The sequence below is a fragment of the Felis catus genome, chromosome E2 (genome assembly GCF_018350175.1).
Source record: "Felis catus isolate Fca126 chromosome E2, F.catus_Fca126_mat1.0, whole genome shotgun sequence".
NCBI classification, from domain to species: domain Eukaryota; kingdom Metazoa; phylum Chordata; class Mammalia; order Carnivora; family Felidae; genus Felis; species Felis catus.
In genome coordinates, this window is record NC_058382.1 from 49,831,978 (window position 1) to 49,854,895 (window position 22,918).

A 22,918-nucleotide genomic window follows, 5' to 3' on the forward strand; every position below is an offset into this window, starting at 1 on the left:
CCTAGTCTGAATATATGTCACTGTAATTTTGATAAGTGGTCTAATGGCCTATTAGTTAGAAGGAAATCTCCAGTTAATTTTGTGACCTCTTTGTAATTTTTCCTTTTTGACTTTCCCTGATAAGTTCATCTTCCAGGCTATTTTCAATCAGAAGCTGGAGGGCATATTGCTTTAAATGGAATAGATACTGTTTGTGTGTACATGACCTCGTGGGCCGTTAGCCTTACTGTCACAATGAAAGCTTACCTTTAAAAACATCAGGTTTAATGAATCAGAAACTATTCTGAAAACAGAATGACTGTATTCCATACAACGCAGTTAGGTGGTAAGGATCAATTTAGAGATCTAATTTTTGCTCTCCTTTTTCTTTTGAAGGTCACAGTTTTCAGACATTTTAATAAAAAAGCAATTTAGGCAGAAGAAAAATTAAGATAGCTAAAATTGGATTAAAGAAACGATGTTTAATTCTCTGTAAGGAAATAGAGTCTCTTGAAGGGAAATGTAAAATGTGGAAGTATATCTGAAAATTAAATTTTAGGCACTTTCTGGGAGTGACCCCCAATACTGTAAAAGTGGTAACCATATTAAGACTAAGAAATCAATAACCTCTACCCTAGTTTAAGCTACATTTCAACAATTTCAACTAAAGTCACTAAGAAAAACTGTAACAATGTTTAAACAAAAAACAATTTTTTTGGTACCTCACTGTCCAAACAGCATCCTAACCAATCTGGCTTAAAATTTTGAACTCAAGCTATTTAATAGGGTCTATTTCCAATTAACCAAAATCAAGAGAATGAAAGTGACAAGAAAAGGGGTACAGGAACTTGGGAGGCAAAAAAGTCTCAGTCAGCTAGCTTATTCTGATAAAATGTACAAAACAATAGATTCACATCTCTTAAAATATGTTAAGTAATCAGAGGTCAAGATAGTTTTCCATAAAATGTCACATCATCTTCTTTTTCTTTCAGCAGTGGAACTGAAGCCACTACTTGTGTTGTAGGGTTTTTTCCTGTTCTGTTTCACCAAATTTGTTCTCAAAGCTCTACTCAACCAAAACCTACTTGGCACTTACTGTCATGAAGACTTAGCAAAAGAAGAGTCTGCCAAATTCTAATCAAGATTAGATTAAATAAGGTTTTAGTATGGTATACTCTGTTCGGAAAGAAACCAGTATTTTTCATAGTTTCTCTGTTATAGGCAACATTGCATTTTCTCACAGATTATTATACATTTCAGTGCAAAGGATGTCAAGCTAGAAGCATTGTTGACCTAGCTTGGGTAAAGGTGCACCTGTAAAACTACTTAAATACCGCCCCCCCCCTCTCCAAAAAAAACCCACTTGATTTGTTTTGGTTGAGAACAGTAAGAGTCCAGTAAGATCTTCAATTCCTGGAGCTTCAAATCGCAGAAAGGTCTGAAATGTCGTTCTTCACATGTATTTCTTCATCCAAGTTTCTTCCATTTGAAGAATTAAGAAAACACTACATTCCATAATGTATTCTTTTTGAGGATTCTGTAAAACTGAGGTTTGCCATCGGGGTATAAGGGTGTTTGCTATAGAGTAGCTAAAACCCGTAAAAAGGAGACCACTACTACACAGAATGTCTGTCCGGTGCCCAAGGTGAGGGCTTCAAATGGTATCATCTCCTTTCCTGCTGCTCGGTACACTCCAGCAATTGCAGCACCTGTTTAAAAATTCAAGAGTGTTAAAAAAAAAAAAAATCAAGGTTAATATAATCAGGAAAATACACTACTTAAAATCCTACCCTAAGTAGAATATTCCAGATTTTTTTACATTAAAATTTAAATATCATAGAAATGTCTTATTCTCCCTATACTTTTCTCTAGATTTTAAGTATTCTCCATACGACTTATAAATTACTGATTAGTGCTTTCAGACGTTGAAAAGTGAGTCCTTAAAATGGAGTCTCCCGGATTTACTGAATAAAATAATCTGGAAATCATAACCCAAATCACAAATTTCCACATGACCTGATTACAAACTCATCACAAAAACATCTCTTATTTGCCATGCTTAGCATTTAACAGGTACCTAATAAAATTTTGGTAATGAATGCCAATGAAACTTTCCAGGGAAACCGAGCAAGAAATATTTCAGAAAAAGCCAGAGATGCCCGCTCTGCCTTCTACTGTACTCAGCTCCCCTCCCCAAGTGGACGGAGGAGGAGCAGAGGGAAAAGGAAAGGGTGACTCTACGTTTATGAAGTTGTTACTAATTCAAAGGGCATGAGGCCAGAGGTGCTAAGGGGGTCCTTTCTGTTCCCCACATCATTAATCGTCTTTATTACGTTAAGTCACCACAACTTTCTAGAAACGGAGTAAACCAAACACAAACATCTGTACCTCCCTAGAAACCCAGATGAATTGTTACAGGGACTCAGCATTGTATTGAGAGAGCCAAGATTTCATTAGTTTGACAATAATAGATCCAAAGTTCCCAGATGACCCTCCTCTCAAAGACCATTCCAAACAGAATCCTCCTTGGTCAGTGTGTTCATTCCTGCAAACAGGTATTTGCCTGTATGTTTTCTAAGATCCCTATTCTCATGATACTCAGATCAAGCTGGAACAGAGAAAGCACAGCATGAAACAGATTTTGAATAATACAAGACAACATACAGCATCTCAATCAAATGCCTACACATTTTACACATGTGATATGAAAACATATTAACAAATTCGAAGAAGAAGAAAGAGCAAATTAACCAGTATCTGTATTGGTTGCCTGGAACATCTGTGACTTTCAAATGCCCACCTCCAGTGCCTATGCATACAGTGCCTATGTTATTAACATCTGCAAGGCACCTGCTGCATCAGGCCCCTTCATAATTTAGCTCCAAAACAAGTGGGTTGGGTAGAAAGAAGTGTAAGAAACTTGAAGTAGGCCCTAAGGTGGGGCCTAGATGATGAAGAAGGGAAGAACGGAAAAAAGCACACCAGGAGGAGCAGTAAAATGGGAAGGAAATGGACTCTCTTCAGCAGAGTCTTAAAGAGAGAATGGACACATTTATTGCACGATTCCTAAGTGTTAGGTATTATGTTAAGTACTTTAAATAAACATTATTTCCTTTTATCATCACACAGCATCTGAGGAGGGTAGAATTATCCTTATTTTACTGATGAGAAATCTGAGACAGCTCCTAGGAGCCGGTAATCCAATAAGGAAACTGGAACAGAGGGTCTCTAAAGAGCAGCAGCAGGTGATACAGTTAAAAATACTATATAAAGCCAGTTATGGAAACACCTTAACGCAGACAAGAGAAAACTGGCCTCCTCCTCCTGTTATCACAAAGGTTTCACCACCTACAGAACACAAAGAAATGAGGCCACTTTGTCCTCAAAAAGAAAAAAAACCTCAAGTCAAAGAAAAGGCAGAGGGGCAGTTCCATTTAGAGCTCAAGGCTTAAATGCACACACTCACACAAAAATTACAAATTAGCAGGAATGTTGTGTTTCTATCTTTTCAGCATGTATTTATGTTTACATGTGCACCTGGAAAAAAGTCTGAAAGCATATACCAAAATGCAAACTGAGGTTTTCACTTAGGGATGTGATAATGGAGTGTTTTTAGTTTTGGTTTCTGGAGCTTTTAATTTATATAAAATATATTTATATTTAATCATGAGCTTAAAAATGACCTAAACTGATTCTCATCCTTATGATATCAGCAAAAGCCAAAAACAAGTAAAAACAATTTATAATTTATTCCAGTTCTTTAAAAAAATTTTTTTAACATTTTTGAGAGAGAGAGAGAGAGAGAGAGAGAGAGAGATACAGAGCATGAGCGGGGGAGGGGCAGAGAGAGCGGGAGACACAAAATCCGAAGCAGGTTCCAGGGTCTGAGCTGTCAGCACAGAGCCTGATGAGGCGCTCGAACCCACGAACTGTGTGATCATGACTTGAGCTGAAGCCAAGCTCAACCGACTGAGCCACCCAGGTGCCTGTGTTATTCCAATTTATTTTTAAATGTTTATTTATTTTTTGAGAGAGAGAGACAGAGACAGAGTGCAAGCGGGGGAGGGGCAGAGACCGAGGGAAACAGAATCTGAAGCAGGTTCCAGGCTCTGAGCTGTCAGCACAGAGCCCGACATGGGGCTCGAACCCACAAGCCATGAGATCATGACCCGAGCTGAAGTCCGACGCTCAACTGACTGAGCCACCCAGGCGCCCCTCCAATTCTTATTCAGAAAGTTTTGACGGGAAAAAAATAACCAGAAGACAAATCAGGTACCATTCATTAAAAAAAAATTTTTTTGAAAGAGTACGAGTGGGGGAGGGGCAGAGAGGGGAGGTTACAGAGGATCTGAAGCAGGCTCTGCAATGACAGCAGCAAACCATGTGTGGGGCTCGAACTCGCAAACCATGAAATCATGACCTGAGCTGAAGTCGGATGCTCAACCGACTGAGCCACCCAGATGCCTCACATCAGGTACTTTTCTGAACTAGAATTATTCTTCCATCCTCAAAAAATTATTATTCATCCTGAGTGAGGAGAAGGGCCTCGTCAACAATCTTTCGATGCCATCGGTCAACTGATAGCTGACAAGAAAGGAGCAGTAGCTTCCAAAAAAATAAACACCTTTTACTAGATTTCAAAATGTAGTTTTACTACATCTCAAAAGCCTCACATGGCTTATCTGAAGCCAGTGAGAGAAAATACAACTTCGGAAGTCAAAGATGTTAGCCAAATCATAGGAGGGGGAGGCGGGGGTTACAGATAAGAGAAAAACAGTACGCTAAAGAAAGCGCCCATGGTTAAAAGCCACCCTTTTTTCTTCATTTCACACAGACATGTTTCTAAAATGGGTCCTGAAATTAAGTGACTAGTCATAGGAAACGTATGACTGGTATTTTAATGTCTAACATACTTGTCAAGATTCCAGCAGTAATTGGTCCCACGATGCCCATCAACAGGATGCTTACAGACATGAACCTACCATATTTGTGATGTCTGAGGGTGAAGAGGGCCAGTAATCCAGCAGGGACATGGAAGAAGAGAGAGGACACCAGTGCCCACAGGAACACACCATACCACATCTCTACAAGGAAAAGCAAAGAAAGGTCACAAGTCACAGACTTTCCCAGTACAGGAATTACCAAGGGCTCGTCATCATACCCGCTTATTTCATTTTCAAAGCCATCCAGGTGCCAGGTAGGTTCAGCAGTCAAATATCTAAATATTGATGGTTCTAGAGGGATTAGCAAACCACGGCCTTCAGGCCACCACCTGGTTTTGTGCATACACTCTCACTGAACGCAGCCATGCCCATTCATTTAAATCTTGTCTAGGCCTGCTTTCAGACTACAAGAGCAGAGCTGAAACAGTGACAAAGAGCACGTGGCCTGCAGAGTCTGACATATTTACTATCTGGCCATTTCCAGAAGAACTTGGTCAACCCCTAAAATGATCAATCATTTTAGACTTCTACGATGGAAAAGCTGTACAGTTTTATTCATTCAACAGTCGTTTCCTTTTTTTAAATTTTTTTAAGTTAAAAATTTTTTTTATCTTGAGAGAGAGCGACAGAGAGACAGAGAGAGAATGCCAAGTAGGCGTTGCACTGTTAGCTCAGAGCCTGATGTGGGGCTTGAGCTCATGAGCCATGAGATCATAGCCTGAGCCAAAATCAAGAGCTGAATGCTCAACTGACCAAGCCACCCAGGTACTCCACAACAATCATTTTCTACTCAGCCATCAAAAAAAAAAAAAAAAAAAAAGAAATCTCACCATTTGCAATGACGTGGATGGAACTAGGGTACATTATGCTAAGTGAGGTAAGTTAGAGCAAGACAAATACCATATGATTTCACCCAGGTGGAATTTAAGAAACAAAACAAAGGAACACAGGGTAATGGAAGGAAAAATTAAATAAGATAAAAACAGAAGGGGCGGCAAACCATAAGAGACTCGTAACTATTCTTAACTATAAAGAACAGAGTTGCTGAAGGGAAGGTGGGTGGGGCACAGGCTACACGGGTAATGGACATTAAGGAGGACACTTGTGATGAGCACTGGGTGTTACATGTAAGTGATCAATGTTTTTAATATAGGTTACCACGGATAAAGGTCCTAAATACATACATACATACATACATACATACATACATACATACATAAATTCATATCAGGCCATCACGTCTTAGAATAGCAAAGCTCTTTAAGATATGAAATAAATACCAGAAAATATAAATGTCTGCCTTAGAGACAAACGGCACATAAGTGAGGGGGCAGGTTAGCGCAACTAGTTCCAAGGGAGAATGTCTAATTGACTTTTAAGATGACTGTAATTTAGGCAACATTAAAATATATGATCACCAACTATGTCTAAAAACCTATGCATGAGCCACCTCAGAAAATACAAAAAAGGAGGAGATACCACCCTGCCCTCAAGACTTTGCAATCTGGTAAACAGTAGACAGAGCAATTCCCCTCAGTGAACCCAGGCAAGCCTTCAGAATTCTCAAAATAGCCCCTTAGCTACCCGCATGGATACAATGAAGGTGTCACGTGAGATAAAATATATTGTCCATCCTTGCGCTAGGAGCAGGTAAGTAACAGGCAGTTTCAGAGACCAGTCAACAGCTTAAACTTAGAGATTCCGGACCACAGCACTACCGACATCTGGACCAGTCAACCCTTTGTTGTGGGGCTGTCCTGTGCATCGCAGGACACGGAGCAGCACCCTAGCCTCTCCCCACTAGATGCCAGTACTGGCCTCCCCCCAGTTGCAATGACCAAAATTATCTCCAGACTTTGCCAGATGTCCTCCTGGGGCAAAACTTCCCGTAGTAAAAACAAGTGTCCTGACTAAAACAGAGGGTTTATAAGATTAAAAGCAGTTAAAGCTACAAAGATAGGGGCGCCTGACTGGCTCAGTCAGTACAGCATGTGACTCTTGAGCTCAGGGTCATGACTTTAAGCCCCACATTGGGCGTGGAGACTACTTAAAAAAAAAAAAAAAAAAAAAAAAGCTACAAAGACAGATCGGATCACACTATGGTGGGCTTTCAAGGCCAGACTAAAGACTTCAGTGTGAAAGCCCTAAAAGTACCATTAAAGGTTTTGAGCAGTAAAGGGTTGTCCGGACACTATTTCACAGGCCCCACCTTACACTCCCAATAGGAGTACAAACTAGAAAACCTTTCTGGAGGGTAATTTAGAAGGGTGTATCCAAGAAAGTCCAGTGTGCACACCTTTGCCACAGAGACTTTACTTCCAGGAATACATCCGACAGGAATACACATGCAGGCAAGGCCGGAGATAACAAGGGGTTCCCGGCAGCATTGTCTGTAATGGCAAAGACTAGATGCCAACTGTACGTCCATCAGTGTAGGACTTGTCAAACATGTTTTGGTGCAGCTACATAATGTAACATTTAAAATTTTTTTTATTTTTGAGAGAGAGACACACACACACAGAGAGTGCAAGTGGGGGAGGGGCAGAGGAGGAGGGTGACACAGAATCCGAAGCAGGCTCCAGGCTCTGAGCTGTCAGTACAGAGCCCAACACGGGGCTCGAACTCATGAACCGTGAGATCATGACGTGAGCTGAAGTTGGATGCTTAACTGCCTGGGCCACCCAGGCGCCCCTACATACTGTAACATTATACTATCATGTAAAAACATGGGATAGATCTTTATATACTGATGGGATAAGATGCCCAAGCCACAGTGGGAAGTAAAAAAAAAAAAAAAAAGTTCCAGAAGAGTGTACAGAAGACTCTGTTTTTATAAAAACAAAAGAAACAAACGTGTGCATAAGTCTATGAATTCGGAAAACAGTCTGGATGTAGGTGTACTTAATAAATATTGAGGACATGTGCAGGCGCTGTTCTAAGTGCTTTACAAATCTTAACCAGTGCAATCTTCTAAACAACTCTGTGAGGCACATGATATCCCTGGCTCTTGGCTGAGGAAACAGAGGCAGAGGGAGGGAAGGAACTTGCCAGAGCCCACAGTGCCAGTGGGGGCTGAGGCAGAGCCCTATTGGGCCCCACGCATGCTCCATGCTGGCAAGCTACAAAAGAGCCTTATTTCTGGGGAGTGGGATACGTTGGGGTAGGGCTAATGACAATTCACTTTTTACTTTGATTTTTCTTAAAAAGCTTTTCTAGCTGCTTACTGGCTTTTACAGAATTATTATTAAAAGAAAGTAGAATGGCACAAAAACAGACACATAGACCAATGGAATAGAATAGAAACCCCAGAACTAGACCCACAAACGTATGGCCAACTCATCTTTGACAAAGCAGGAAAGAACATCCAATGGAAAAAAGACAGCCTCTTTAACAAATGGTGCTGGGAGAACTGGACAGCCACATGCAGAAGGTTGAAACTAGACCACTTTCTCACACCATTCACAAAAATAAACTCAAAATGGATAAAGGACCTAAATGTGAGACAGGAAACCATCAAAACCCTAGAGGAGAAAGCAGGAAAAGACCTCTCTGACCTCAGCCGTAGCAATCTCTTACTCGACACATCCCCAAAGGCAAGGGAATTAAAAGCAAAAGTGAATTACTGGGACCTTATGAAGATAAAAGCTTCTGCACAGCAAAGGAAACAACCAACAAAACTAAAAGGCAACCAACGGAATGGGAAAAGATATTCGCAAATGACATATCGGACAAAGGGCTAGTATCCAAAATCTATAAAGAGCTCACCAAACTCCACACCCGAAAAACAAATAACCCAGTGAAGAAATGGGCAGAAAACATGAATAGACACTTCTCTAAAGAAGACATCCGGATGGCCAACAGGCACATGAAAAGATGTTCAGCGTCGCTCCTTATCAGGGAAATACAAATCAAAACCACACTCAGGTATCACCTCACGCCAGTCAGAGTGGCCAAAATGAACAAATCAGGAGACTCTAGATGCTGGAGAGGATGTGGAGAAACAGGAACCCTCTTGCACTGTTGGTGGGAATGCAAATTGGTGCAGCCGCTCTGGAAAGCAGTGTGGAGGTTCCTCAGAAAATTAAAAATAGACCTACCCTATGACCCAGCAGTAGCACTGCTAGGAATTTATCCAAGGGATACAGGAGTACTGATGCATAGGGCCACTTGTACCCCAATGTTCATAGCAGCACTCTCAACAATAGCCAAATTATGGAAAGAGCCTAAATGTCCATCAACTGATGAATGGATAAAGAAATTGTGGTTTATATACACAATGGAATATTACGTGGCAATGAGAAAAAATGAAATATGGCCTTTTGTAGCAACGTGGATGGAACTGGAGAGTGTGATGCTAAGTGAAATAAGCCATACAGAGAAAGACAGATACCATATGGTTTCACTCTTATGTGGATCCTGAGAAACTTAACAGGAACCCATGGGGGAGGGGAAGGAAAAAACAAAACAAAACAGGTTAGAGTGGGAGAGAGCCAAAGCATAAGAGACTCTTAAAAACTGAGAACAAACTGAGGGTTGATGGGGGGTGGGAGGGGGGAGAGGGTGGGTGATGGGTATTGAGGAGGGCACCTTTTGGGATGAGCACTGGGTGTTGTATGGAAACCAATTTGTCAATAAATTTCATATAAAAAAAAAAGAAAGTAGAAAAAGAAGAAAAAAGGCTTTTGTTTCCAAAAGAACAGTTTGGGAAGGTTGGTGGGATTGGAATGAACAATTACAGAAACGACGAGGAGCACTAACTGGCTTGGGGAGCGTGGACACCGGGAAGGGCAGGACCAGGGGCTCTTCTGCAAGCTGTATCTGAAGCTGCATCTGAAACAGTCCTAAGAATTGACTGCTGTGCGGGGGCGCCGGGGGGCTCAGACGGTTGGGCAGTTGATCGTCAGACTCCATTTCAGTTCTGACTGTGATTTCACAATTCGTGAGATCGATCCCCATGTGACAGCACGGAGCCTGCTTGGGATCCTCTCCTTCTGTGTCCCTCCCCCACTCACTCTTCACTCTCAAAAAAAAAAAAAAAAAAAAAAAAAAAAAAAAAGAATTACTGCTGTGCATGTTTCCTTCCCAATTTCTTATTCTTGTTGTGGGTGGCAGCCAAATGCCCCCAAGCCACCCTTGGCATTGTCACCGATGGCTATACTAATTCTTTGCTCAATTTGACTCACCTAAAGCTTCAATTAACACTATATTCGACACATACCTGAATTAGGACACCTAGTTCATGCTTTGAATGAAAGTATCAGGTGTGCCCCATCTAGGGCTCAATGCTTATTAAAAATAACAAACGACTGAGGGTGTTTTGGCACTTTTGCTCTGGTGAAAAACAGATTGCTATAAAAAGTTTCAAACCGTTTGTGAGACTTTTTTTTTTACCCCCCGCCGAACAAGATCTATCTTCAGAAAAATTTCATAATACTGTTGAAACTGGTCTGTTTGACAGGGTTTGCCAAATTCTGCTAAGCCAAGTTAGATCATGAAATATGGGGCATAAAGCGATTACATAGTAAGGTCCCAAACTTAAAAACTAAATATATGTAACATAAAGAGCTAATATATGTAAAAATACAGTGTCCAGAAACCGCCCCTCGAATACGTGTGCCCCCACCAGAGCTCTGGTTCCCACACACCTCTCCTGCACCCCGGCTCAGTGACAGCAGCTTGGTCTTTTCAGCCTAAGCCCCCTCGCACTCCACCGCCGCCAGCTTGACCCCACGCCATGGCACAGAACCATGCTGTCCCCTTCCAAAGCAGTAACCCCATCTTCAATCCCACAGTCCTCACCCGCTACTCCCCAAATCACGTGGAGACTCTGACCTCTATCCCACCACCGAGCGTGTGAAATTCTATGATGGCACCAGGAACGCCAGCGTCCCAGGGTGGACAATGGGATGCAAAATCTGCCTCTGAGAACTCAGAGCAGTTGCCATTCTGGCTGCTGGCTGCCACAACGGACTTCAGACCCCGCCACTGAGCCGACACTCCTCTCGGGCCCTGCTGGAGCTCCCCAAGTTTTAGAGGTAAGCACTGCTCTCTGGAGCAACTCAAGGCGGTGCTGGAGCCGGGCTTCATACTGGACGCCACGGCACCATCAGGGCATTGAGCTGGGAGGTGAGGCCTTGATCTGCCAGAGACATACCAAATTGATAACTGCATAAAAGTGGGTCCGAGAGGATCGAGGCCTGATGAGAAAGGAAGAGAGACCTCTCTCTCTGTCTCTCACTCTCTCTCCCTGCCATGTGAGGACATAGCAAGAAGGCAGCCTAAGAGGGCCCTCACCACAGCATGGCCATCCAGGCTCCAAAACTGTGAGAAAATAAGTTTTTAATTTAAAAAAATTTTTTTAAAGTTTATTCATTTTTGAGAGATAAAGGGAGACAGTATGGGTGGGGGAGGAGCACCAAGAGAGAGGGAGACACAGAATCCGAAGCAAGCTCCAGGCTCTGAGCTGTCAGCACAGAGCCCAGTGTGGGGCTCAAACTCACAAACCGTGAGACCATGACCTGAGCCAGAGTCAGGAGCTTAATGGACTGAGCCACTTAAACCACTTCAGCCTAGGGGCATCTGGGTGGCTCAGTCGGTTAAGCGTCCAACTTCAGCTCAGGTCATGATCTCGCAGTCTGTGATTTCGAGCCCTGCGTCGGTCTCTGTGCTGACAGCTCAGAGCCTGGAGCCTGCTTCGGATTCTGTGTCTCCCTCTCTCTGCCCCTCCCCTGCTCATGCTCTGTCTCTCTCTGTCTCAAAAATAAATAAAAACATTAAAAAAAATTAAAAAAAAAACTTCACCCTATGGCATTTTGTTACAGCAGCCTAAAACACCAACCCTCACTCCTTCCCTATTTTCCTGGTGCACAGCACCTGCCTGAGGAGGACTGCTAGGCTACCAACCCACATCTCAATTTTCCTGAAAGCTGAGAAGCCTATTTGTAAACAAGGTGTGGCACAGCAGGTCAGCACTTCCGGAGTTTCTGAGAAGGGGAAGCATACCGCACGCACCCTCCTACAACCTTGAGCTGCATCCATTAGCTCCATCAGTGCCTACAAATCTTATAGAACATCACTTAAGTCACATTAAGGAGGAAAAAAAGGGCTTTATTATGTTAGGTGAGTAGTCTAGTTTACAAAACACTTTTCAGATGGATGAGATTATTAAAGGACTCTTAATAGCAAAGGCAAACCCCAATCAATAAAACACTTAAAAAAAAACTAAGCGATTTCCCTTTAACCTACTGCACCTTAATTTGCTATCTACGTAATAGCTACTTATGGATCATCACATAGTACTTTTCATTTCTTCGGTTCAATATGCTGTCAAAAATCTGTGTCTACATATCTTACAGTATTTCTTTGTTCGCTATTTCAAATCAAGCGCATTATCTTCAGCTTTGCTTACTCTGACGGCTGAAGTCCTAGCACTGCCTGATGTTGAAGTATAAATCAGAAAATTAATCTGCAACAAAAAATTATACGGGGCAATCAGATTAAGCACTGGTGACAGACTGGGCTCCAAAGATGTCCACACACTCATCCCCAGAGCCCATGAATAGGTGGCAAAGGCAGTTTGCAGAGGTGATTAGGTCAGGAGTCCTGGGATAGGTGAGTAGACTGGCTTTTCCAAGTGGGCCTAATGTAATCACAAGGGTGCTTGTAGGAGGAGGCAGGAGGGTTGGAGACACAGTGCTTGGAAGATGCTATGCTTCTGGCTTTAAAGATGAAGGAAGGGGGCGAGAGGCAAGGAATGCAGGTGACCTGTAGAAGACGGAAGAGGCAAGAAAACCAATTCTTCTTAGAGCCTTCAGAAGGAAGGCAGCATTGCTGACCCATTTTGGATTTCAGGCCTCCAGAACTCTACGATGTTTGAAGCCACTAAATTGTGGTAAGTTGTTGCTGTGTCAATAGCAAACAAATACAAGCGCCAAGAGTTTATTCTTTCAACAATCAAGTATTTACTGAGCCCATCCCCTATGTCAGGCACTTGAGTGAAACAAAACAAGACAAACATGCTGCCCACAAGGAGCTTATTACCTTTAAGAATCTGTTTTTCAGACAGATGGTTCAGTTAAAGGGATAAGCCACACAGACTGCAGATTCCTCTAGGTGAGTTCTTTATTAACAGAAAGGGTTTGTAATGGCTGGCTCCCTATCTAATCTCCACAACTGAGTCAACCAACTTCTAAGCAAGGCCTCAAGACCAACCAGGCCCCAGTCAGAGAAGCAGAAGAAGCCTAAGCCAAGTGGGCAGGGTGAGGCTCAGCACTCAGCCATCCTTTTAGCTGGCCCCACTCTATCTTATGTTCCAGGTCAAACAACCGAATGAACAAGGTCAGCTTCTCTGAAGCCAGGGTTCTAAGGGAACCTGGGAACTGTAGTCCTACCTGGTCCTGCAACTCAGTGCTGGACTGCCTTCACACTCATTGCCCATCAGCCTACATCTCTCCACACTGCCCACTGTGAGACCCCTCTCTTACTGAACCCCACCTACCCACCATGGGGTCTATCTGGTCCCCTGCAAAATCAAATACATATATATCGGTTACTGCCCCCAGTTCCTGACAGAGCTCCTAAAACCCTTTAAATAATGGTGCTAAGTGTCAGTTGCTTAAGTGTCCAACTTCGGCTCAGGTCACGATCTCACGGTTTGTGAGTTCGAGCCCTGCATCGGGCACTGTGCTGAAAGCTCAGAGCCTGGAGCCTGCTCTCTGCCCCTCCTCCTCTTGCACTCTGCCGCACCCCCCTCTCAAATAAACAAACATTTAAAAATTTTTTTAAGAAAAAAATAATGGTGCTAGAAAATATTCTGTTCTCATATTTAGTCTTTTATTATTTTTTTAAACATTTATTTTTGAGAGACAGAGCATGAGCAGGGGGAGGGGCAGAGACAAAAGAAGACACAGAATCTGAAGCAGGCTCCAGGCTCTGAACTGTCAGCACTGAGCCCGACGGGGGGCTCAAACTCATGCACCTGTGAGATCATGACAGGACCCTCAACTGACTGAGCCACCCAGGCACCCCCTAATATTTACTCTCTGACCCTGGTTTCTGACACAGAACTTCCAAATCCCTTGGAATTTCCAGGCACCTCTTTTGTTCGCAGAAGGCACTCTTGGTAGGCTCCAGGATGGTCACCAGAAAGCCATGATTATAAGCATGGAACTTTCAGCCCCACCCTCCATCCTCTGGAAAGGGAGAAGGGTTGGAAGTGGAGTTAATAATCAATCATGTGTACGTGATTAATCCTCCATATAATCCCCAAAGCAGGGAGTTCAGAGAACTTCCGGGTTTGGTGACTACACCTATGTCCTGGGAGGGTGGCAGGCCCCAGCTCCACAGGGACAGAAGCTCCTTTGTTCAGAATCCCTTCTGAATTCACCCTATGTAACTCTTTATCTGGTGTTCATTTGTATCCTTTAATATCCTGTGTAATAAACTGATTTAGTAGGTAAAGTATTTTCCTGGGTTCTGTGACCTACTCTAGAAAATTAACTGAACCAAGGAAGAGGGTGATAGGAACCTCCAACTTAGAGCCGGCCGGTCAGAAGCACAGCCAACCACCTAGACTTCTGACTGGCATACAAACTGGGGAAACTGAGCCCTTTACCTGTGGGATCTAGTGTTAACTCCAGGTAGACAGAGTAGGAACTGAACTTCAGGACACCCAACTAGTGTCACAGAATTGGTAGACGTGTAGAAAACCCTACGATCAGTATCAGAATGTGTTGAACGTGGGAGTAGTGTGAGAATAAAGGAAAGCAGGGAGTTTTCCCCAAAAGACCTTTCCACTCCTCCTTAACAGTGATGGCCTTCCCACCAGGACTGCCCGCTGCGGGCTGTCACCTCTTCTGACACCACTGCCTGACTGCCTGCTCACTGCTGGTTTCTGAGTGTAACCCTCTGGCCTGTCTCACTCCAGCGGCCTCTTGGTCCTGATCTGGCCTTCCGTCTATTCACACAAAGCCAGAAAATCAGTGCTAAAGGATATGAAGTACATTGGGAGGGGTTGTTTTATTATTATTTTTTTTATCTGAGAGAGCGCAAACACAAGCGAGGGAGAGGGGTAGAGGGAGAGAGAGAGAAAGATGGATAATCTTAAGCAGACTCAATGCTCAGCGTAGAGCCCAACGTGGGGCCTGAGCCCACAATCCTGGGATCATGACCTGAGCCGAAATCAAGAGTTGGACGCTCAACTGACTAAGCCACACCAGCGCCCCAAGGATGAGGTTTCTTGTTGGGGTGATAAAATATTCTAAAGTTACTTGTGATGATGGGTGCAAACTCTGCAGATGCTAAAAACCACTGAATTGAACACTCAGGAGTTGGTCAAATCATCCGTCCTCTGCTCAAAACCCTCCCATACCACCCTCTAGGAGGTGACCTCACCTCTTCCTCCCTGCTTTGTCCACAATGTAGCGTCCTCCATGGTGGCCTTCTTTATGTTTCCTAAGTAAACTCCTGAGCCAGGGCTCTGAACCTGCTGTGTCGTTGTCCAGAAGCTTCTCCCAACAGCTGCATGGCTCGTGCCTCACGTCCCTCAGATTGCAGCTCCAATAGCATCATCATCAAGAGCTTCCTCATGAACCTAAGTAACGGCATTCCCCCACCTGACGCACAAGACCTGCCACTTACTATCTCCCTCCTGTCTGACAACACCAGCTCTTCCTTTCCATACTTTCATTTTCTCTCTATCCTCCTTTGTTTCGCTCACTACACATCTTTACTTGGTACCTAGAAAATAATAGGCAGGCAACAGACACTTGAGTAAATACTTACTGAGTGAATGAATAAATAACTGGTCTTGAGTGGGACCCATTCTTGGCTCCGGCAACGGCACAACCAAACCCTAGGTAGGTTTCAGTTTAACTATCACAGGACACGCTTTAACACTGCCATTAATAAAGATTCCTACCTTCAGAAAGTTCGTATCATTCCTGCTAAAAGACAAGATCTGCCTTTCAGATTTGCTAAAAAACGATGACAAAAGAAATCTGAACAACCTGGAATAGGGAGGGTTAGGCAGCAGTCTAAACGGCTAAATTGCATCTGCAGGTGAAAAAAATCAATTCAAAGCTTCCTGATGGTGACAGACCACAGAGTATTTTAGAGCAACGATTTTGCCATATTGACTTGTCGTAAAGTGCAAGTAGCCTTTTCTGTGAGGCCAAAACAAATAATTCCAGATTCAGGTCAATGAATAGAACTCACTGTAAGCAGGCTTTGGTGCCTCAAAAAGGATCAAATTCCACGTACCTATAACATCCATTAGTCCAGTTAAAGATGAGACACAGCAGGGACACAGTGTTTACCCATCCCATTCTGATCAACTTCAGATCAAGGGCTATATCTCATGTATGTTTATATCCCAAGCCCAGAGCCTGCACTGGGCCCAATGTATACTTGCTGAATATGAATGAATAGTTCCCCCAAATTTTATATATATATAAAATATCTCAATATCTCTCTCTCTATATATATATATATAATATCTCAATATATATATATATATATATATATATATATATATATATCAATAGAACTGCCCATAAACTCATGTGGCAGTTTCCTGTTTTCAGAATACTTTCTGAAAGCAAAACAATTCTCATAGCTGTCATAGCTGCTATGACATAATGTCTAACTACTGTCCCAAATCCACTTATCTCGATCTTAAAGAAAAGGCAACTAAAAGATAGACAGACTGGAGAATATTCAGCTCCAAAGTATCACCTCACATATGACTTATCGCAAAAGGATTAAGGTACCCTTTCAGCAGAGAGATCCGATAAACACCACCTTCACCAAATGATTATTGACAGCAGTGTTAGTAAAGGTACACCGTGATGTTAAAGGTCTCCTGATATAATGCACTGGGAAGTGGACATCACCTGTCTAGATAGGATTCTAAACAAAAATGTTTAATCTGAATGTAAGCATGAAAAAAATGATCGATAAACTTAAATTATAGGACATTCTATGAAATTAGGCTGGACTCTTCAAAAATGTGAAGGAACAAAGATGGAGTAACTGTTCTAGATTCACGGAGACTAAAGAGACATGGCAACTAAATGCACAGTGTGATCCTGGATTAGATCTGGGTTTTTTCGTGTTTGGTTTTTTTAAAGAAAAAAGCTATGTGGGGAGCCTGGGTGGCTCGGTTGGTTAAGCATCAGAATTCAGCTGAGGTCGTGATCTCGCGGTCTGTGAGTTGGAGCTCCGCGTTGGGCTCTGTGCTGAGAGCTCAGAGCCTGGAGCTTGCTTTGGGTTCTGTGCCTCCCTCTCTTCTGCCCCTCCCCTGCTCACTCTCTGTCTCTCTCTCTCTCTGAAAAATAAACATTAAAAAATTAAATAAATTTAAAAAAAGATACATGCTGAAGTATTAGGCATGAAGCATCATCACTTCGGTAACTTCCTTTCTAATGGGTCTGCAGAAAATAAAAATGTTGTGTGCGTGTGTGTATGTATGTATATACACAATTCACACACACATATATGCATATAGAGATAAAGCAAAAGAATGAAAATGTTAATAATGAGTCGAAGTAAAGTACTTCAATGTATCAGTATGTTTGAAAATTTCAAAATAAGGAAACACAAACAGACTAATCTGGTCCAGCAGAACCTCCAGACTGTGTGTACATTGCATTTTTCATAGTGTGTCCAGAATGCCATAGATTTGTTGTCACGGTCAAATGTGCTCTTAGTACCTTTTGAAACAACGTGAGCTGCCAGATTATCATTTTAGCTAGAGTTCCAAACTAACATCTGCATCTGCCCCAACGTGGTTATTATCATCAGCTGTCCCACAAAGCTGTCAGGGAAACTACTAGGCAGGTAAATACACCCCAAGTCCCGGGGGTCCTCTGAATGGCGCCCGGCAGTCGCTTCCCCGTGGAAGAGAAATCACAGGTGCCTTGTTTATGACTGCAGTCAGTAAGTAATCCAATCGTTCTTCTTTTGCAGGTCCCTGGCCCAGTTCTGAATTGTTTACTCCCAGTCACCTTTGCCGGACAACCCAACCTCACCCTTCCATCGCCACTGTTCTGTCTCCTGGCCTTTTAAAGGTCCAACACAGAACTGCGCCCTCCCCTCAAAGCCTTTATGAGCCTTCCCCAGTCATTTCTGCTCCTCTCAGTTTTCTGAGCATCGACAGCTTTCTACCTTCTTACAATTTTGAAAAAACCCTTACATCAGGCCCAGCAGAAGCTCCGGCGGGCGTTAAGGAGAGTGAAAACGCATCTGTGTCAGAGATCTCGAACGCGGGAATGGGGAATTCGGCAACAGGTCTCAGAAAGTGATTCCTCGAAAGAGAAGCTGGCGGAGTGGGTGCGTTTGGACGCAGGTGGGAGCGATCGGCAGACAACCCGGGGGCACCCGGGGCTGGGGCGAAATTACACACCAGGGCAGCGCGGAGTGCCGACCGCCCCTCATCCCGGCCGGGACGGTTCGGCGTCCGAGCTGCAAGAGCCGCGCGGCCGGCGCGGACCACAGCGGCCAGGCGCCTCGAGCCCCTAACTAGCAGGCGCGACCGCCTCCGGGGCTCTGTCGGGTCCCGGTCTGACCCTGGAGCTTCTGGAAACTACAAACAGCAACATCACCTCGGGTGGAGGCCGAGCTCCCTCCAGTGACGGGTCCACTCGCGGCCGCTCCCTCCGCTCTAGCCCCCAGAGCAGAGTCGGAATGGTCCGCCAGAGTTGCCGGCGGGGAAGCGACGGAGGAAGAGCTACATCCCCCAGCTCCCCGCCGAGGGAGCGGGAACCCTCCTTCCAGGAGGGATACAGCCCCGACAAAGTGGGACAGCGGGGCGAAGAGGACACCGCCGCGAGGGAAGGGGCGCCCCCCGGCCGGGCGGCGGCGACGGAGCGCAGAGTGCGCAAGCGCGGGGCGGGGCGGGGCCGGTACCTGGGAAAGAGCAGAGAGAAGTGGAGTTGGGGCACAGGGTCCCGTTGCCCACCCGCGGCACGAGCTTCAGGCTGAGGATCTGCTGTAGGAGCCCGGCCGACCCTCCGCTGCCGCCGCTCCCCTCGTGCTCCATCCCGCCGCCATTCACCGCAGAGAGATGTGGGGGAGCGTCCGAAGTGCTGCCGAGGCTCGCTCGCTCTCACTCACAGACCAAAGCGCTCTCTGACTCTACCTCCTCAGCGTCACCCTCGGATGGGGCCCTCTTCCTCCCACCTCAACGGCTCAGCCAAGTGATGGGACCTTCCTCCAATCACAGGACGCTGCAGATGGCAGAGGCGGGGCGAGAATTGTTCCCTCCCCTGACGTTGCGTACGGCTCACCGAAACCTGGCACCCTCGGGCTACGCCCCCTACTGGGCAAGTGTCTCCTGCTCCAGAGTAGGATGTGCTCTGCTCTGCCCTTCTCTGCAGCGCCACCTATAAGACAGTAGGGGAATTGCATACCCTCCCCAGACCCGGCTCGTAGATTTCAAACGGATCTAGCAATGAGAATCAGATGGTTCAGCAGCCAGGTGAAGGAGGCTGGAAGACATCACCAATACCTCCAATATTTGGAAGGAAAGTGAATTTTTTGAAAGCTTAACTTTCTTTAAAGTAAAAAGCCTTGCTTGCAGGGACGCCTGGGTGGCTCAGTCGGTTAAGCATCTGACTTCAGCTCAGGTCATGATCCCACAGTTGGGGAAATCCAAGCTCAGCATCTGGCTCTCTGCTGTCAGCACAGAGCCTGCCTGCTTTGGATCCTCTGTTCCCCTCTCTCTCTGCCCTTCCCCAGCTTGTTCTTTCTCTCTCTCAACATAAACGTCAACAAATTTTAAAGAAATGCATTGCTTGCAAAGTTCATAGTATTTTACATAATATTAATTCAAGAACATTAGCAAGATTGTTTATTAGAGTTCCCTCTTGAAGATTTTGTTTTGAGAGCTAATGTCCGTTCCTCAACACTGCAACTGGGATTTTGCATCAACCAAGAAACATCTAAAATGGAAATAGTAAGTATTAAGAAAAGTCATGAAATATTTAATGCTATCTTCTGGTACATTTCTCAGACCATGAGAGTGTGTAAGAAGTGGAAGAAACATTATTTTAGGGTTATATAACAATCAATAGTGTATCACATTAGGAAACATTATTTTGAATTTACAAGTCTATCCCCAAATTCTGAATTGAGAGGTTAAAAAAAAATGACATTTACACTTGCAGGACTCAGAAAATGTATGTTCGATGTGCCCTTTCTTTTAAAAAACATTCTTTTAGGGGCACCTGGGTGGCTTAGTCGGTTAAGTGTGGGCTTCGGCTCAGATCATGATCTCAGGGTTCATGAGTTCAAGCCCCACGTCAGTCTCTGCGCTGACAGCTCAGAGCCTGGAACCTGCTTCAGATTCTCTGTCTCTCTCTTTCTCTGCCCCTCCCCTGCTCACACTCTCTCTCTCTGTCTTTCAAAAATAAATAAACGTTAAATTTTTAAAAAAATTTTAATGTTTATTTTTGAGACAGAGACAGGGCAAGGCAGGCAGAGGAGCAGAGAGAGAGGGAGCCACAGAAACCAAAGCGGGCTCTAGGCTCAGCTGTCAGCACAGAGCCCAATGCAGGGCTCAGCCCCATGAACCGGGGGGATCGTTACCTCCGCCAAAGTCCAGCGCTTAACCGACTGAGCCACCCAGGCACCCCATATGTGCCCTTTCTAAGGAAGCTGAGTATGTCCTCTGGCAAAGTTAAGGAGTGATGACCGAGAAAGAGAAAGATGTGCAAAACAAGAAATCATGGATTTAATCTGGAGGGTTAGACTGACTTCTGTGCCTAAGTCCTAGCAGCCACCTCCCCAGATTAGAAAAGAAAGAAGAGTGTCCTAGGAAAAATAGTGGAATTGACCTCAAGCTATGGACGAAATGGTTAAGAAGCTCAAATTTTTAATGGCAGGGTGAAGAAAGTTCCTCTTTCTTCTCTTAGTGGGAAAAAAAACCAAACCTGAAAGGCAATACAAAGTCCAGGAGACACAAGCCTGCAAGAAAATTAGGAAGCAACTAGATTTTTCGCTTGTTTCCTTTTTAGAACTCTACCAACCATCTCACTTGTTTCACTTACAGAGAGATGCAAAACTATAAAACTTGTAGAAGACAATGTCGAATATAGTCATGACTTCACAATAGTGAAGGAGCTCTTAAACTAGATAGAAAAATCAAAGATTATAAAGGAAAGGATTGATAAATTTGTTTTAAATTAAGAACTCGTGGGGGCGCCTGGGTGGCCCAGTCGGTTGGGTGTCTGACTTCAGCTCAGGTCATGATCTCACGGCTCGTGAGTTCGGGCCCGGCATTAGGCTCTGTGCTGACGGCTCGGACCCTGGAGCCTGCTTCGGATTCTGTGTATGTCTCTCTCTCTGTGCCCCTACCCTGCTCACACTGTGTATCTCTCTCTCTCTCTCAAAAATAAATAAACATTAAAAAAAAAAAAAGAAGAACGTGTTATTCAAGTGTTATCATAAAAACAGCAAAAAGACAAACCACAAACTGGGCAAAGATATTTGCGATATTTTTGTAAGCAGCAAAGGAGTAGTATCCAGGATCTATAAAGCACTCCTGAAACCCAGGTAAGAAAATGACAAAGGGACAAAAGAACTGAATAGGTACTTCATCAAAGAGAAAACACAAATTGCCAACAAAAATAGGAAAAGATGCTTAACCTCATTATTTATCAGTGAAACCCAAAATGAAGTCACGATGAGATCATTTATCAACCATCCAATAGCCAAAAAATGTGAAGTCTTGAGAATGCCAGTTGTTCGTGACGTCGTAGAGCAACTGAACTCCTGAGCGGTAAATTGACAACCATTTTGCAATAATGTCGACTGAAGAGTCTCACCATCCAGCAAGTTCACTCCCAGATAAATAGCCTCTAACATTGGCACCAGGAGGCTCCTACAAGATGGTTCCTAGTAGCGTGGTAACAGCAAACAGCTGAAAACAAGCTGGACGTCCATCAAGACGAGAATGAGTTAACAAAATTGTGATATAATTTTCAATAAAATACTACTCAGTCATTGAAATAAGTTACTTAAAGCTGCAAGCAACAACATGATGAGTCTGTGGAATATAAAGTGAGGGGAAAATCGAAGTTACAGAAGAAGGCCACAGTGTGCTTGACTTGATCCAGTTGAGAAACTTGCAAGACTAGCCAATACACTAAATAAGGATATTAACATAGGCAGTGCAATGATCTATTATTTAAAAAATATCTGACATGTTACATACATATATGATATTATATGCACAGTTATTTAAGGAGTACCACAGAGCGAGAGTGGCCTTGGACACCCTCCATCTCATTCCAAGGAAAAGCCAAAGTCCTCACCAAGGCCTACAAAGTCCTACATGATCTGACTCCCTCTCTCTTGCTTTCTCATCTCCTAGCTCTCTTCCTCTGGCCTCCCAGACCAGACCCACTAGCCTCTTGCTGTTCTCCCAATATGCCAAATGGGTTCCCTCCTTAGGATTTTTGTATTGTCCCTTTCCTCCTCTGGGACATTCTACCTATCGTTACCCCTTAATTAACTGCCTCACTTCCTTTAAGACTTTGCTCACATGTCACTTTCTCAACAAGACCTACGCTGATCACCCTACTAAAAATTGCAACTCACCCCCCCCCCCCCAATGCCCGCACATTCCTAATTCCGGTGATTCTTCCCTACTTTTGCACTGGTTACTGCTCAGTTCATAATGTGTGTTGAACAAACAAATGGAGGTGTGGCGGACTTGAAGACTCGGATCAGAATGGCACCAGGACTGCAGGGCCAGCCAGGTTCTCCAATCTTACCCCCGAGGGAGAAAGCATGATTGGCAGAACGACCTGCCGCCCCAGGAAAATCCAAAGTCCACTCTGCAGTGGTTGCTTCAGTCTCTGTGCCGTTGGCCAAACCCTCTCATTTCAGCAGACTCCCACTCCCTCCTGAGGCTACCAGTGTTTTTTGGTCCATTTTTTTTTTCTAAAGACTTAACATTTTTAGAGCAGTTTTAGGTTTATGACAAAATTGAGGGA

The 22,918-nt window shown here is 44.1% G+C and overlaps 1 protein-coding gene across 6 annotated transcripts; it reads right to left on the reverse strand.

Moving 5' to 3' along the window:
* Nucleotides 1-242: 242 nt before the first annotated feature.
* On the reverse strand, nt 243-19,163 carry TMEM170A (transmembrane protein 170A). 6 transcript variants are annotated; one of them, XM_011290251.4, is made up of 3 exons: nt 18,828-19,163; nt 4,962-5,063; nt 243-1,688 (listed from the first exon to the last, which is right to left on the reverse strand). In XM_011290251.4, exons 1-3 carry the CDS (start codon nt 18,958-18,960, stop codon nt 1,558-1,560), a joined length of 366 nt encoding a protein of 121 aa, XP_011288553.1. In that variant the 5' UTR covers nt 18,961-19,163; the 3' UTR covers nt 243-1,557. The 6 variants fall into 6 exon arrangements, with proteins under 6 accessions (XP_011288553.1, XP_003998304.1, XP_044902068.1 ...); XM_003998255.6 differs by having other exon boundaries at nt 4,893-5,063; nt 18,828-19,144; XM_045046133.1 differs by lacking the exon at nt 18,828-19,163 and adding an exon at nt 18,524-18,783.
* Nucleotides 19,164-22,918: the final 3,755 nt, after the last annotated feature.